Below are 18307 nucleotides of genomic sequence, written 5' to 3' on the forward strand. Positions count from 1 at the left end.
GCTTACTCCCTTATGCAGGGAGGAACAGAGGACCCGACAGGTGAGAGCCAGTGGTAGGTTGCCGCTGCGTACCTGTGTTCTTTACTTTACAAATGACCAATCAAGTAAATTGGTAATGTCTTTCTGGGGAATAATTTAGCCGTGTATAGGAAAAGCCTCTTAACCTTGGGGTATTTGAGATAAACCACTAGGGTAGGAAGAAAATATTAGAATGCCAATTTAAAACTTCTCACATTTAATTTTTTCACATGTGTATATATAATGTATATATGTATATATAATGTTTATATGCATACATCCGTATAACAAAACATATGCCAAAAAGTTAACATTTATTTATAAATATTATAAATATAACATATTTAAGAACATATTATTTGATAATATACAAAATATAATGAATATATTTATAAATTATAAATATAATATTTGAACAGTAACATGTTTATAATTTGTAAATAATATATATATATGTATTGAGGATGGGTTGCAGCAATATTGAGGGAATCAGCCATATGCATGAAAAGCCTTTAATTCCTTTATATTCTTTGACCCAGCAGTTTCACTTCTTGGAATGTATTCAATTTATCCTCAGGAAATAACCTTGCATGTATGTAAACATTTAGCTACAGTGATGTTTCTTAAAGAGCTGCTTGTGCTTGTGAGAATTGAAAACAGTCCAAATATCCAACAACTGGGGATCGCTCACATAAATTAGGTACATCTATATAAAGAATCTTAATAGGGAGCTATTAAAATGTATGTAGTAGTAGCATATACAATAACCTAAAAAAAAATTCCTAACATTGTAAGTCAAAGAAAACAGATGACAAAAGATTGAGTTCATATACCTAGAAGAAAGGACTGGAATGATAAACCAAAATGTTAGTAGCAGTAGCTCTTAGTGGTGAAATAAGGGGAAAATTTTATTTTCTTTATGCTTACTTGCATTATCTTAACTTTCATATGGTACACGTGTGTTTTTGAATACGCATTACATTCACAAAGTTCGAAATTTGGCAATTAGAAAAGGGTACACAGTAACAGTCTTTTTCCCAGCCCTCTCATAAAACCCCTTCTTCTCTCCAAAAGTGTCTGAGATTATCCGTTTCTTGTGCATCTTTCCAAGGATCTGTTATGTCAATAAAATTTGGATATATACATATATTATTTTTACACTTTATCACACAAATAATGACACATAATACACTGTTTTGCACTCTGCTATATTGAATAATCTTGTACACCTGTCATTTCACCCATGTGGGATTATATCTGTAGGATTAAAAAAATGGATAAAAACTTCTTAAAAAATCCTAAAAAGAGTAGGATAAAAAATTCTAAAAGTGGAATTGCTGTGTCACAGGAAATGTATGTTTGTCATTTGGATAACTATTGCCATTTGGATAAATATTGCCATATGCTCTCTGAAGTTATGAAAAAAATCTCCTGCTTCCGGTACCTTAATGGTTTGGGGTTTTCTTACATTTCAATTTAGATCCATTTAAATTTATCCTGAATTAATGGATACTTAATAAGAAAAACATTATCTAAAATATTAAACTCCTTACTCATAGTGGAAATTCAAGTGCTGGTTGTCTCCATCTGTTAGATCACAGGATCTAGATGCAAATAAGGACATCTTGCAAGGGGTTCAGTTTACACAGCAGATGAGTAACACAGCCAGCCCTCTGCTCTTCCGTGAGCTGGTTTATCAGCTTACAGAGTCGCACTGTGATGAAAAAGCAAACCCTGAGAGCTTGAATGAATTTTTCACTTCACTAGAACTCAGGTCCCTGGTTGGATTTTCTTTCCGAAGTATTGTAAGTTGTTTTAATCATTTAAATAAAAAGAAGTGGTGTCCCCTGTAGCATCGAGGTATGCATGTATGGGCTGCGTGGATTTGTGTATGATGATGTGAGAACCTATAGGAAGAGAACTCATTTTATTCCTGCAGAGGTTCCGTAGCCCTGTTACTCACTGGCAAACCTACGCAGCTGTACTGAAATGTCAGACGGATTTGCACAGCTGACTCAAGTTGCCGAAAAGAGAGCAGCATAGTCGTTCCATAAATTGACCCCATCCAACCAAGCCCTGCTTAATATAGATACGGCGTGAGCTTAGCTGCAGTCACTCCCAGCTGCTCAGCAAGCACCACTGGGGTTCGTGGGGAAAAATCTCTCAAGGTGGTGTTGACCTGGGACGCTTGTTAACTTGGGGATCTTCTTGAGTTTTTTTTTAATTACCTTTGATTATTTCTCCTTTTCTAGTAAGATAGAAAAATACAGAAAAAAAAATCATGTCAGAACACGGCAGGAATTCAGATCAAGAAGAACTTTTTGATGAAGAGATGGATGAGGACAAAATCTTGGCCAACTTGTCTCCCGAAGAACTAAAAGAATTGCAATCGGAAATGGAAGTCATGGCCCCTGACCCCAGGCTTCCTGTGGGAATGATTCAGAAAGATCAAACCGATAAGCCACCGACAGGAAACTTCGACCATAAATCTCTTGTTGATTATATGTATTGGCAAAAGGCATCCAGACGCATGCTGGAAGATGAACGCGTTCCCGTCACCTTTGTGCCGTCTGAGGTAACCAGGGATTTCTGTACAACAGAGGAATGGCTGCCTGGGCCTGGGATGGCAGGTGTCCATGTTGTAACTGTCGTTTCTCAAGACTCCATGTTTTAAGTTGTTTTGTTGCTGGGTAAAGATTAAATCATAATATTTAACCCTACTTCAGATTGGAACTTTCTGAAACACATGGTATAATTGCGGGAGAAAAGTTGATAATTTCTTGCAAATGCCTCTTTTAAAAAAATTGCTATTGGGTTTGCTGTGTAGGAAAGCCTGTATTCTATAAACATGATACTTAATGAATTAGCTCCCAACCCAGAAACAGTTATCCTTAACTCTTTTTCTTGGCTCACAGGCCCCTTTAAGAAGCTGATGAAGCTCTGTAGCCACTCCTTCTGGCACATGCATACATATGCAGTGTTTCACATACAATTTCAAGGGTCTCACAGTCCCCCTGAAGTCCAGCCACACATCCGGCAATTAAATCAGGTCAAATAACCAAAAATATTCAATATTCCCACCATGCATTTGGTATCAGTGATCAATTTAGAAATTGACAGCTATTAAGTTTTTTAAAAGAGAATTCTTTCTTAAATATGTTTTTTACATGAAAATTAGAATTGTGGTTGAATCTACAAACTTATTGTACATCAGCATAATTTTTTTAATGTTCCACTTAAAAATGACTTAGCAAAAAGAAGACAGAGATCCCTCCAGGTAAAGTCTCTCTTAGTTGTGCCTGCTGATATAGATATATCTTGTCACATTACTGTCACACTGGCTGTAGTGAAGGAAAGTTATAAAGTGGTCTCACGGTCAGGAGAGTTTAAACTCATTCCAACCTCAAGAAAATGAGTTGCCGGATTAATCAGGTTAGAGGTTAAGGTACAATGTGCAGACATTATACAAGTGGAGTAAAAGCCAATTCTATATAAACGCCAATTTCAGGCGGAAAAAAATTGGGTACTTTTAACACTTTGTCTCCCCTTGGTGTAATTTAAACCGCTTAATGGTTGGCTCCCCCTGCTGGGACAGATGAGAAATCAGTGGTGAAGGCTTTAGGTGGTTAAGACATTATCTGTCAATTCCAACCTATACTATGCTATGAGCAATAAAATCAAGTTCTTGCTTGGATCAACCCGTGTCTCAAACTGCTCCACCAGCTTTCTAAGTGATGCCTATGAAGTACAGATATTGCATAGGAAAGTATAATTGATGAGCAAGAATCTAATAAACATTATTAATCAAAGACTACCATTTTCCTTCTCAGACTGAGCAATTGTTTCTAAATCTCTTCATAATCCTGTCCCCTTTTGTAGCTGGTTCTGCCTCCTAGACACTTTCTTTTTAAAAAAACCAGCCTAGTGAGCCTGTTCTTGGAGTAGGTGCATCCAAAATATCAAACTGCTCTCATTTTCCCCGCAATATAATATGTTTTCAGGGAAACTTCATATACACATTATACTAGACTAGCATACATATTAGGAATGTGAATTTTGGTTAGGGCAATAAGCAAATTATTGTGTAACCCAGGGCTATTGAATACAAAGATGCCCATTCAGCTACATACAAAACAAAGACTTCAGTGTATTGATAGATAACTCCGTAAGGTTTTCAAAAGAAATAATTTTTAACAGCTTCTGGAATTGAACACCATTTTTAAAAACAATACAGAACCTAAAAAAAAAATTTAACTAGGTTTCATTTTAATATATGGGATGAGATAAACACAGCCCAAAAATACATATGTCTATAAAAATTTATCTTTGGTTTGGTTGTATTTGCTTACAAATATGTGTAAACTAATATGTGTACAAACTAATATGTGTACTTTCTTAAAAAACAAAAACACTCTAGAATTATATAACATAAAAAGTGATAATACTCCAAATATTTCCCCTCCTCATTTATCTTAATGGTTACCTCTCTTCTTCAGAGTTAACTACTAATTTGATAAACATTATAACACTTTTTTTCGATACATTTATAAACTTTTATATATTATATTTTAAATATTCATGTATTTTATATATTGTATATTACACAAATGGAATACTACACATACAGTTTATTTGCCTACTTTTTTCACTTAATAATAAATCTTTTTATCACCAGTAGATATTGCTCTACTTCATATTTCTTCACTGTTATGCATTCTAACCCTCACAAACTTCTCTTTTAGGAAAATGCTCAAAAGCAGCATGAAGAAATAGACAAAGGTAATAAAAGTATGTCCCAGTATTTAAAAGAGAAGCTCAATAATGAAATCATTGCAAATAAAAGAGAATCAAAGAGCAGCAACAATGTCCAAGAAACAGATAATGATGATAATGAAGATGATGATAATGATGAAGAAGATGAAGAAGATGACGAAGATGATGAAGGAGAAGATGAAAGTGAAGAGAGCGATGAGAAAACAAAAAGAGACGACGGAGGCGAAGGAAAGGAACAAATCAGAAATGGTGAGAACAACTGCCAGCAGGTGACGAAGAAAGCATCTGAAGGACAGAAAGACAGACCGGAGGCCCAAGAAAAAAGTGAGAAAAAAATATCAAAATTAGATCCTAAGAAGTTAGCTCTAGATACCAGTTTTTTGAAGGTAAGTGCAAGGCCCTCAGGAAACCAAACGGACCTGGATGCGAGCTTGAGGCGAGTTAGACAAAATGACCCTGACATGAAAGAACTCAACCTGAACAACATTGAAAATATCCCCAAGGAAATGTTACTGGACTTTGTCAATGCCATGAAGAAAAACAAACACATCAAAACCTTCAGTTTAGCAAATGTGGGTGCAGACGAGAATGTAGCGTTTGCCTTGGCTAACATGTTGCGTGAAAACAGGAGTATCACCACTCTCAACATTGAGTCCAATTTCATCACCGGTAAAGGAATTGTGGCCATCATGAGGTGTCTCCAGTTTAATGAGACACTAACCGAACTTCGGTTTCATAATCAAAGGCACATGCTGGGCCACCATGCTGAAATGGAAATATCCAGGCTTTTGAAGGCAAACAACACTCTCCTGAAGATGGGCTACCATTTTGAGCTTCCGGGTCCCAGAATGGTGGTAACCAATCTGCTCACCAGGAATCAGGATAAACAAAGGCAAAAAAGACAAGAAGAACAAAAACAGCAGCAACTCAAAGAACAGAGAAGGTTAATAGCCATGTTGGAGAACGGATTGGGGTTGCCACCTGGGATGTGGGAGATGTTGGGGGGACCAGTGCCTGATTCCAGAATGCAGGAGTTCCTCCAACCTCCTCCTCGACCTCCCAACCCCCAAGCAGTCCCCTTCAGTCGACGAAATGAAATGACGAAAAAGCCATCGCAGCCTCCTCAGCACAGGACGGAACCTGACTCCTTCCGCGTGGTGAAGCTGAAGAGGATCCAGCGCAAATCTCGGATGCCGGAAGCCAGAGAACCACCCGAGAAAACCAACCTCAAAGATGTGATCAAAACGCTCAAGCCAGTGCCCAGAAATAGGCCACCGCCATTGGTGGAAATGACCCCCAGAGATCAGCTCTTGAATGACATTCGTCACAGCAACATCGCCTATCTTAAACCTGTAAGTAGAAGGAAAGAGAAATGGTGAACAGTACCACAATAAGTGCATCCCAACTCTGTTCCCTATTCGTTTTAACACAAGGAGATTCTCATTAATTGTGACTAACGAGAGGAAGCCCATCAGCATTACCAGTAGATCTAAATTACTGGTTATCCCCCAAAACATACATCTATGTAACTTTTGTAACAATAATATTGAAAGCTAACATTTACCGAGCACTTATTATAGGCCAGATTCATTAAATGAATTAACTCATATAGTCATCTTAACAACCCATAAGGTAGGTATTGTTATTCTCCCTGCTTCACTGAGGCTTCGAGAAGTTAAATAACATGTCTAGGAGATATAGCTAGGAAGCAATAGAGTTAAGATTGAAACGCTGTTATGGGGGCCGGCCCCGTGGCCGAGTGGTCAAGTTTACGCACTCCGCTACAGCGGCCCAGGGTTTCGCTGGTTCGAATCCTGAGCGTGGACACGGCACCACTCATCAGGCCATGTTGAGGCAGCATCCCATGTGTCACAACTAAAAGGACCCACAACTAAAATATACAACTATGTGCTGGGGGGATTTTGGGAGAAAAAGCAGAAAGCAAAAAGATTGCCAACAGTTTTTAGCTCAGGTGCCAATCTTTAAGAAAAAAAAAGAAGATTGGCAACAGTTGTTAGCTCAAGGTGCCAATCTTTAAAAAAAAAACAAAAAAACTCTGTTACAGTTCTGAGTCCAGGGTCAAGCTTCTATTCACCAGCTATCCTCACACCATCCCAGCCATGCAGAGCTGACGCACAGATCTTGAGGAAGCCGCTGTAGGAATAAGTAAGAATAAAGAGTAAACGGGCAAGTCATTTGTAGACAACTGAGTGCTTCCAAAATGCTTACAGACAGTTGGTTCTCTTTTAGTAGATGAAGAGCGACCACCTACAATTGCATTTCTGTGCTTCACTTTTTAGGCCAGCAGACAGATGGTAAACTTCAGGTTAGTGTCTCCATGAGTTAATGGACTTTTAAAATATTTTACTATTGTTTTGGTTTTAATATTTACTACGATTCACTGTTACTACTGCTGATAAATGAAAATGTTTTATTCCTTGCAGGTTAAGTTGCAGAAATAAATTTTTTTTTTTTTGTCGTTACTATGATAGCATTTACGGAGGCTGAAAGGTGTGTGTCCAAAGGTAGTTGATAACTAACTTTACTGTTTTAAAATCTAGCATACAATGTAGCCAAGAGATTACATTGACAAAATAGTTAATATATTATTTCATCATAGAGATTCACAATTTTTTCAAGCTGTTTTAAACAAGTTTCCATATAAACTTGTTCCTTTTCTGCTTTAAAGAGCTATATACAGTCATGCGCCACAGAACAATGCTTTGGCCAACAACAGACTGCATATATGACGGTGGTCCTGTAAGATCAGTACCATATAGCCAAGGTGTGTAGCAGGCTATACCATCTAGGTTAGTGTAGCTATGCTCTATGATGTTCACACAATGACAAAATTGCCTAAGGACTTATTTCTCAGGACGTGTCCCTGTCATTAAGTTCCACATGACCGTATTGTAAAATAAGATAGTTGTTACTTATTCACATATACACATATGTATGTCCCTTATTCCCATCTCCTAGTGATGCAGAATTGACAACTTTCCATTCTTCTAAATCAAAGATGACTTTCATCTATGACTTAGAGAGACTCTGATTCTTCCTGGGGCGGGAGCCAGGGTGAGAACACTAGAGGTCATATGAGTTCAGGCAGAAGTTCTTTGCCTGCGCCTGGGCCCCACATCAAGACTTTCTGCACCCAATCTCCAGGCAGCCAGACTTCTCTAGGGGGTGGAGCAGGGTGTTGTTTTGAGAGAAACTAGCTCTATCTGGAACTACTCATTGGTGAAGTATATCCAAGCTGCCTTGGCAGCTATACAGTCAGAAAATAACATTAGTCTGAAAAGAATGAAGTCTTTTAAAAATCTACATTAAAGATAACAGGTGGATTCAGAGTAGAGGAGATAATGAAGTTCAAATGATGGTCTGACCCAACTCCGTGCCTTCGGAGCAAATGTTCCACTGAGCAAATTGGCTTTCCCTGGAGTCTGTTTCATTCCATCGATTCACTTTTGTTAATGCAGCAAATGTTTACATAGTTCTCCTATGTGTCAGGCACCATCAGAAAGGCCAGGGATAGAGCAGTGAATAAGACAGGTACAGTCTAACCTCATGAAGCTTCCAGTGTTTTATCGTTTTTATGGTCAAGACACTCTGCATTTTAGTCAACTGAGAACACTTCAGCTTTGAGTTGAGATCCTAGAGCAAAAGACATTAACATAAATTCATGATGATAATTACAAAATCACTAAACCCTATTAAGTACTACATTTTTCCATTTTCAATCAATTCTCAAATGCTATAAATTTTAAGTTGTATTTTGTTTGTTTTTAATGTCCGCTAAGAAAGAAATACGTGGTACAAAGTAAACGCTGATACAATTTTTGAATGATGATCTTGCATCTCAGCCTCTGCTTTGAAAAATGTCTTTTATCTATGACAAGGGATTGGCAATTTCTCCTGCATTCAGTTGCCTGGCTTGGCCTGCAGTAGACATCTCTTTGCATGGATCTCAGATACAAAATGTCACACAAGTTCATGCACATGGTCCTGTAGAACCCTCTGTGAGAAAAATGTGAAAATGCGTTGTTCCACTGACAAAAATTCACTTCACTAAGCAAATTTACTAATTTGCTCCCCTCTGTTCCATTTTTGTGCCTTGCTGCACACACAATAAATTTCTGCTTTAATGCCAAACCATAGTGTAATCTTTTAAAAGACATTTTTTATCTTTTTATTTTGAAACCATTTTATACTTGCAAAAGTTCAAAAATAGTTCAAAGAATTCTTACATACCTATCCCATTTTGCACATTTGATTTATCGTTCTTTAAAAGATCTTTTAAATGTCCATACATCTTCATGTGTGTAGGACCAACAGGACATAGAGCTCAAGGGAAGTGCTAACAGTGTGAAAATCTATGACGTGTTCGTGCCTATACCTGCAGCCAGCCATTGTCAAACATCATTGATTGTAAGATGCTTTCTGATTTCAGGGCTGTGGAATCATCCCAAAATGTGCGTTTTAGACTCAGTGAAATACAGTAAATGCCATCAGTGGTAATATCACAAAATCCCAGCAGAAAGGGACACTTTTGTCCAGTCAAGTAAGACACAACAACACTCATTTTAGAGAGGTGAAACTAAAGGTTTTTGAGGTTTTACCCTCTCTTGCATTGGAAAACAGACACCCTCCAAACCCTGGATTTTCCAGTATGTGGTTGAAATTAAAATATAAGTTTGAAGTCTTGTGATGTTTTTAACTCATGCGCCTAATTAGAAAATTGAATGTCCAAAAACATACTTAGAAATTATTTATTCTTAGAAATATTTAAAAGGGAAAAAGACTTTTTCTCTCATAGTCTTTGAAATATTATTTTTGCATTTTCTAGAGCATATCTTAAGTAGTCAGTTTCTATTTTAAAATTGTGTTTTTTCATTTTAAAGCTTATCCTCTCCCCATCCCATGCTTCTGGCCTGGGATCCCTGAAATGAAGTTGCTAGCAAAGAATAAAGGGAAATCTGTGTCCTTGCTTGACCCAAATGCTACTTCCTCCAAGAAGCTGCCCATTTAATTCAGTTTAAGAGAGGTGTTTTCTGTGGGCCAGGTATTGGAGATGAGTAGACTATAAGCCAGATCTGCAGGGCTGTTTCGTTTGTCCTGAGAATTATTGAACAAATTTTATTTTATTCTTTTTAAAGGCTTTTATTTTTCCTTTTTCTCCCAAAGCCCCTCGGTACATAGTTATGTATTTTTAGTTGTGGATCCTTCTAGTTGTGGCATGTGGGATGCCACCTCAGCATAGCTTGACAAGCAGTACCATGTCTGCGCTCAGGATTCGAACTGGTGAAACTCAGGGCCGCTGAAGCAGAGTGCGCGAACTTAGCCATTCAGCAATGGGGCCAGCCCCAAACAAATTTTAAACTATCACATAATAACATCTCGATATCTGGCACCACTTGAACCATCAAATCCAGCCACACTGGGCTTGCATTTGCATGGCACAAATCAGCTGGATCTGTGTATTGACTTCTCCCTTGGGATAGGAATGGGCTCCAGTTTTTCTCAGTCTCCACCATGCCCTACTGCCTAATACGTTTGGCCTATACCAAAAGGTCCTTGACATTTGGTCCTTTCCAAAATGTCCATGATCACATTTGGTCCATGTCAAATGGTTTTAGAACCAAATGTCTGCTAGTCCCTAACACCTGGCCTGTTTCACTCATTTACATTACTTATTTGGCTCCTGTAGAATTTTGTAGTTTGTTTTGCTGCTCTTGTTGTTTTTAGCTATGTTTTTAAAGTCTTTGTCATGTCTAACAAACTGACATTCTTAGATAATCACTAATTTATTTCCCTGTGAGTTAATAACTCTGAGTCAATATGATGCCAGCCCAAAACAAAGACATTAGGTTTGTCCAGGCTTATCCCGCCCTGGAAAATGTATGATTTCCTTTCATCTTTAAAAATGGCCTACCATCCCAGATGAGTATTTGTACTTTTCAATGAAATAAAATCACACCTGCAGCAACTGTTTAATTCTCTGAGGCCACCTGCGTTCATATCATATGCAAGGTTCCGTGCCAATCAAACATGATAACTACTTTGACATTCACTCAGTATCACTTTGGGCTCCCCAGTGCATATCTGGACTGCTTCCAGCCAGTTGCCTAAAGACATGGCTAAATTTCTCCTTCGGAAAGACTTCAGTGTAACCATATCACAAGGAGCCTTAGCTAGCCGAGGGACTCCACAACACATTAGCAGTTGTTATGATTACAGAATGTAAGTTTATAGCTTCCTGAATCTTCATCTTCTTCTTTAGCCATTTCTTCTTTGCCTCATTTATAGGATCTTTTAAACTAGGTTCTGTAGATTATATCCTTTTGCAATTTTCTCCTCTTTCCCATCTTATCATCTCCCTTTGTTTCAGTTATCACATAATCGAGGACAACCCCCAAATCTCCCTTCCCCTTTAGATCACTCAGGGTTTTCTTCACACCTTCATTCATTCTGTCCTCAAACCAAGCTCTTTCTCTTTAGGCCTAGTTGCTGTTTCTGGTTCCCAATTTTCCATGCTACCTCCATTCTCCTACACAGTCAGGTCTAAAGCCCCAGAGTTGTCATCAACTCCCTCTTTTTTCCTGCCCCTTTTTCTTTGCCTCTAAAAAAGGCACAGGAGAATCTACAAGAGCCAAAGCCAAACCTAGAGCATAGCTTTGGAAATGTTATGCTCCTTAGAAAGAAAGTCTCCATGGGAGAAAGCAATGTAACATTCAAACTCGTCACAAAAGTGCGTATGTTGACCAGGAATTAGATAGGCCAGGAACTGCCTTTCCCTAATACCTAGTGGGAAAAGAGTTTTTGACGTACAATTTTGCTAAAGTCTATGATAGTAATTCTCAAGTTTTGGCAAGCATCAAAATCACCTAGAAGGCTAAATACAGATTATTGGGCCCACTTCTACAGTTTCTCATCCAATAGGTCTTGGAAAGGGCCTGAGAATTTGCATTTCTGACAAGTACCTTGGTGATGCTGATGCTGCTTGCTTGGAGACCACACTTTGACAACCATGACTCCATGACATCCATGGCAAACCACATCTCCTGAAACTTTCCCTGAAGGGCCTTCTTTTCCTGCCTCCATACCACTCTCTGCTCAAACTACCTTTTATTCTATCTCTATCTGTTGAAATCTCTCCACCAGGCTTGGTTCAAATATGACTTCTTACACACAACAAAAGAAAACAAACAAAACATCAGTAGCGAATACTCTTCATGTTTCCGCTACCTTTATCTGTACCTCTCTCCCAGCATCTTCCACGTTCTGCTTCAGGTTGAGAACCTCTGTAAACACAACGTAAGTCTCCTCATAGACTCTTCCTCCAGGCAGTTCTTCCTCATCTCTGTCCTGGACACCTACTGAGGTGGTGACCCAGAGCAGGAACTCAGTTCAGGTGTGCCAAATTAAATAACCCCTGCTGCAATGGATCTTCCCACCCTGCCCAGCCCCCTCCCAGTCTCTAGGAGTGTATGTATGTGTGTGCATTGTGTAACACTATATGCACACATGTGTGTGAGCATAGCTCACACCCTTTTTTAAAAGAACTAATTTTGGGGGCCAACTCTTGGCATAGTGGTTTACTTTGGCACACTCTGCTTTGGGAGGGCTGGTTCATGGGTTTGGATCCTGGGCGCAGACCTGTACCACTCGTCAGCCATGCTGAGGCAGCGACCCATATAGAAAGTGGAGGAAGATTGGCACAGAGTTAGCTCAGGGCAAATCTTCCTCACCAAAAAACAAACAAAACAAAACAACTAATTTTGACCAAGAAGAGAAGGGAGAACAGGGCTCCCTAATCAATACAAGTTGATTCTCACCTGTTTGTAAGTTTTGTATTTTTATAACATCAGATCTACCTGTCTTTTCCTTTATGACTACTGTCTTCTGTGTTCTGCTTAGAAATGACTTCTTTTGAAGATTATTAAAATATTTGCCTATTTTTTCTTGCTGCTTTTATAGTTTTTGGTTTTCAAAAAATCTTACATTTTACAGATGAATTAAAGAATTACATTTTAGAAGTCAGTAGGAACTGAGACAGCTGCTTCATTTCTTTTCCTGGTAGCTAACGAATGATCATTTAGTGACTCATTCCTCTTTTCCCCAGTGATCTGAGCTGCCAGCTTGGTCATACTTTAAACATGACAAAATGTCTCTGGATTTACTATGTTGGATCAGTGCCACATTTTGCTTTTTAAAATATTTTTACATTATTTTGGAATTCTTCCATGCATATAAACATATATGGGGAATAACATTATATAAAGTGTTTTCTTCCATTCAACAATATAAAGAACACACTTTTTAAATGATTTATTGTGGCTTTGCAGTTGTTTTAAATACTTGGCATTATATTTGTTGCTCATCGGTGTTCTTCACTTTTGGTGTTCTCCCTGGATGAGCCTACCAAGGTGCCGTCCCCACTCCCCACCAAAGTCTGGCACTGGGAACAGAGAGAGTCAGAAGCACTTGGAGCATCCATTGGTTTGAAGGTTGTACAGGCAGCAGCATATCAAACGTCCTCTCTGGTGGGCAGGATGTTGGGAAACCTTTCTAGCTAAAGGTCATGGGCAGAGAACTGGCTGTAAGAGGGGCCATAGCAGATGGCCAAAATGGTTCATCACATTGACAGGTGGACATAGGCAATAGAAGGAGAAACATTCTTAGTCAAACTCTGAGTGTCCTCCGGAAGGTACGTGCGTGATGGATGAGTCACCCTCCTAAGATACACCACCACTTGGAACGCTTTGAGAACTTGCCTTATCTTTAAGTTGTTCCTAGGAAACAAAGCTAAAAGTTGATTTGCAGTCAGACTTACGCTACTGTGTTGTAATTGTTTTGCCCTTGGGGGTTCTCCAAATAATATTTTATTTTTAAATTTTAGTGAGCATCAGATTAGAAACATGCTTCAAAGAGGAAAGACCGGCTTTTAAAAGAACATATATTTTATGTTCTTTTGGTAGTATTTTTTGGTGGTTAAGGCATGAGTACTGAAATCGGGCAGATCAGGGTTCAAATCCTCCTCTGCCACTTCCTCCCTGTGTGGACTTAAGCAAATTACTTATCTTGTCTGAGCCTGTTCCCTCTTTATAAGGCTGTTGTAGGATGAAATGAGAAAATGTTTTAAAACTGTGTTAACATTGATTATTAACTTATATTGCTTAATCCTTATAATACCATTGTGAATTAGATACTCTTATTGTCATTTTATAGCTGAGAAAATTAATGCCCAACACCACACAACTAGGATTTGAATCCAGGCTGACTGCAGCCCCTCCTCCTTGGTTCTGTGATAGGCTTCACCAGGTGCTCAAAGCCCTGGGCTCGGTCCCTCGCGTCAGTAAATGCCCAGGGAATGGTGGCTGTGGTTGTTATTGTTGTTTTATCATGAATTGGGGGGCTCTCTGGCCAGAATTTTTAATCCATTCTGCATCCTTTGAGGCATGTAACTTTCGTCTTTTTGGCTGTAAAGCTCTTGAATTTCCAGGATTAATTTTTCCCCTTTTCTTCAAATGCTTAAATCACAGGTGCAGCTGCCAAAAGAACTGGCATAAGAAGCAACAGAATAATCTAGAAGAAGAAGGAATTGAAATAATGACTCTTGGATTAGACCTTGGAGATATTTCAGCAGCATGCTTCTGGATCCAGGTGGTAGAACTGGGAACAATGCTAACATCCCATAGGAGTATTTTGTAAAAGGCAAAATGTTTGGCCCATGAAAAAAAAAGGGGCTGAAAAGGAAGAGGGAAGGAGATAAAATACTAATATTCAGGGGCAACATTTTCTACTTCCCATCAGTCTGAGTGACTTTGGTGAAATTTAGTCATGCTTCCAGGAGCAGAAGTTAAAAAAATGTTTTTTGGTAAACTTTACTATTGCTTTCTTCTGGTAAATAACAATAAATACTACAGAAGTGTTAACTATTATATTCCCATTTTTTCTCCTTCCATCTCTTCTGTTGTAATTCATCACACAGTATCTTAAAGGGAACAAATCGCGTCTCACTCTATGGAAATGTGCAAGGTGAATTGAGCTGCAGGCCTTCTGATGCTTTGAAGTGGAAGAATTGTTAGTTAGCCCTTCTCTGGAGAATCAGTTGAGATTTCCAATCTTGAACCCTGCCTGCCTTTCTTTCTTTGCCATTCCCCTGGTGTGGTGAGTGTACTTCTGAAAGGGGTATCTGTGAGCAGCAGAACACTTAAGTCACAGGACATGGAGAAAACAAAATGTTTCCAGAAAAAGTAATGGGAAAAACAAACCCTGCATATATAAAAAAACTTCCATGTTTCCATACATATAGGGACAATGGGAGACAGCATGCTAGTTTTGTAAAAAAGAAATTTTATTATAAATAATATAGTTTTTGAAAAGCTTTTGGTTTTAGCTAACTATATTTTCTGTTTGGCTTTTTTTTTTTTTTTTTATTTAGTCTGTGAATCTAATTTGTTCATATTGCTATCCTCAAAAATCTTCTTTGTTTTTTTTTGAGGAAGATAAGCCCTGAGCTAACTACTGCCAATCCTCCTCTTTTTGCTGAGGAGGACTGGCCCTGAGCTAACACCAATGCCCATCTTCCTCCACTTTATAGGTGGGATGCCTACCACAGCACAGCTTTTGCCAACCGGTGCCATGTCCGCACCCAGGATCCGAACCAGCAAACCCCAGGCTGCCGAGAAGCAGAACGTGTGCACTTAACCACTGCGCCACTGGGCCGGCCCCTCAAAAATCTTCTAAAGGAAATTTGCTATAAGATTAAACTTCAATTCCTTCTCCTATCATTCAAGGCCATCCAGTGCCTGTTCCCAATTTAGTAATCCGGTCTTATTTGCGACAAATTCTTTGTCCTCCTCTTGATAAACCATCCTCATGCTTTTGCTTTCATTGACCCTTCTACAGAATACTGTAGAACCTCCTCATCCGAGGTTTCGCTTTCCGTGGCTTCAGTCACCCATGGTCAACCATGGTCTGAAAATATTAAATAGAAAATTCCAGAAATAAGCAATTCCTAAGTTGAATTCTGCACTGAATAGTGTGATGAAAACTCTTGCTGTCCCGCTCTGTCCCTCTCGGGAGGTAAATCGTCCCTTTGTCCAGGGTATCCACACTGTATATGCTATCTGCCTGTTAGTCATTTAGTTTCTGTCTCAGTTAGCAGACTGTTGCAGTATCACAGTGCTTGTGTTCAAGTAACCCTTATTTTACTTACTAAGGGCCCCAAAGTGAAAGAGTAGTAATGCTGGCAGTTCGGAAATACCAAAGAAGCTGTAAAGTGCTTCCTTTAAGTGAAAAGTGAAAGTTCTGGACTTAATAAGGAAAGAAAAAATTATATGCTGAAGTTGTTAAGATCTACGGTAACTTTATTACAGTACATTGTTATAATTGTTCTCTTTTTAGTTGTTGTTAATCTCTTATTGTGCCTAATTTATAAATTAGGCTTTATGATAGCTATCTATGTATAGGAAAAAACAGTACAGTCTTGCGTCACTTAATGACGAGGATACGTTCTGAGAAATGTGTCGTTAGGCAATTTTGTCAACCTGCGAATGTCATAGAGTGTACTTACACAAACCTAGATAGTATAGGCTAGCTTGTACATGTAGTCTGTCATTGACAGAAACGTCGTTAGGCGGCACATGAGTGTATATATAGGGTTCAGTACTATCCATGGTTTCAGGAAGCCATTGGAGGTCTTGGAACACGTCCCCCAGGGGTGAGCGGGGACTGTTATAACACCCAAGAGACTTCCTTCCTTCTCTCCCTTACGAAAGTCCTACCCCATCTTCAAAACCCAGGTCAGGCCCCAATCCTCCAAAAATCTTCCAGACAACTCCAACCCCAGTGTTCTTTCCTCCTGCCAAGTTCCTGGAGCCCTTAATTATCCGTTCTGGTAACTAGGTGCGTAGAATCTGGAATTTTGTATAGAAGTGGCATGAATCCTAGAAAACAGGAAATCACACTTTGGTGCCTTTTCTTTCTTCTTTACCTGAGTGAATAATTGCCACCTGCCTTCTTTCTTCTTTTATATAATCATAGGTGGGACACAACAAGCAAAACAGGCCAGGAGAGAATGGACCTAATGAGGACAAACTTAAAATTATTTGGAAGAACAAGCCATGGGAAAGAAATATGATGTTTCCGTTTTTAAAAGATAATTTAGTGTGTACTAAAGTATCCAAATTTAAATAATCATAATTTTCAATCAAGTAACTAATTTTAGAATAGCCATTGGCTGAGAGTTTTGTTTTCTCCTGCTTTACTATTCTATAAAACATCCCTGCATACAAAGCAGGATAGTTAAGAAAGGGTTGCAGTAAATAAAACTTAACTGTCTAGCATATTCTACATCTAAGAAGCTAAATTTTGATACGACAAAGCACTCTGAATATATTTAAAAGTTTAATGTATATTAGTAGTTGAAGTTCTGGAAAGCCCTCACACATTTGCTTGTTCAGCCACAGTACTTATAAAGTCAGTAATTTCAAGAAGTATGAGGCCAGCCCTGTGGCCAAGTGCTTAAGTTCACACACTCTGCTTCAGCAGCCCAGGGTTCGCTGGTTCAGATCCTGGGCGTAGACCTACACACTGCTCATCAAGCCATGCTGTGGTGGCATCCCACATAGAAGAACTAGAATGACTTATGACTAGGATGTACAACTATGTACTGGGGCTTTGGGGCCAAAAAAAAAGAGGAAGATAGGCAACAGATGTTGGCTCAGGGCCAATCTTCCTCACCAAAAGAACTATACCTTAAATAAGTGCTAATAGTCCTGAGAAAGGATTTTTTTTTCAAGATTTTATTTTTTTCCTTTTTCTCCTCAAAGCCCCCCAGTACATAGTTGTATATTCTTTGTTGTGGGTCCTTCCAGTTGTGGCATGTGGGACGCCACCTCAGTGTGGCTTGATGAGCAGTGCTGTGTCCGCGCCCAGGATTTGAACCGACAAAACACTGGGCTGCCTGCAGTGGAGCATGCGAACTTAAGCACTTGGCCACAGGGCCAGGCCCCCTCAGAAAGGATTTTAATCATAGATGGGCAAAAAGAAAAGATGATCTAAATCCATAGCTTACTGCTTCAATACACAGCTTTTGTGAAGAGACAGGTGAAGTAGTTCACGTTAGGCTTTTTCTATCCACCCACTCCCACCCTAAAAATCTCTTAGTTGAAGATTTTAACTTGCTGTTTTTTTTTTTCTTTTTGGTGAGGCAGATTGTTGCTGAGCTAACATCTGTGGCAATCCTCCTCTATTTTGTATGTGGGATGCCACCACAGCATGGCTTGATGAGTGGTGTGTACGTTCATGCCCAGAATCTGAGCTGGCAAACCCTGGGCCACAGAAGCAGAGTGTGCAAACTTAACCACTACACCACCAGGCCGGCCCCAAAACTTGTTTTTATTTTTATTTATTTTTTTTGAGGAAGATCAGCCCTGAGCTAACTACTGCCAGTCTTCCTTTTATTTGCTGAGGCAGACTGGCCCTGAGCTAACATCCATACCCATCTTCA

At 39.1% G+C, this 18307-nt stretch overlaps 1 protein-coding gene across 4 annotated transcripts; it reads left to right on the forward strand.

The window, feature by feature from the left end:
* The first annotated feature begins 1636 nt into the window (after window positions 1-1636).
* Window positions 1637-14726, forward strand: LMOD3 (leiomodin 3). 4 transcript variants are annotated; one of them, XM_023620094.2, is made up of 4 exons: window positions 1637-1823; window positions 2271-2593; window positions 4761-6143; window positions 14334-14726. In XM_023620094.2, the coding sequence occupies exons 2-4, from the start codon at window positions 2300-2302 to the stop codon at window positions 14358-14360; spliced, it is 1704 nt and encodes a 567-aa protein (XP_023475862.1). In that variant the 5' UTR covers window positions 1637-1823; window positions 2271-2299; the 3' UTR covers window positions 14361-14726. The 4 variants fall into 4 exon arrangements, with proteins under 4 accessions (XP_023475862.1, XP_001498627.1, XP_070094747.1 ...); XM_001498577.5 differs by lacking the exon at window positions 1637-1823 and adding an exon at window positions 2057-2186; XM_070238647.1 differs by lacking the exon at window positions 1637-1823 and adding an exon at window positions 2106-2162.
* Window positions 14727-18307: the final 3581 nt, after the last annotated feature.

Source organism: Equus caballus, chromosome 16 (assembly GCF_041296265.1).
Source record: "Equus caballus isolate H_3958 breed thoroughbred chromosome 16, TB-T2T, whole genome shotgun sequence".
Classification (NCBI taxonomy): domain Eukaryota; kingdom Metazoa; phylum Chordata; class Mammalia; order Perissodactyla; family Equidae; genus Equus; species Equus caballus.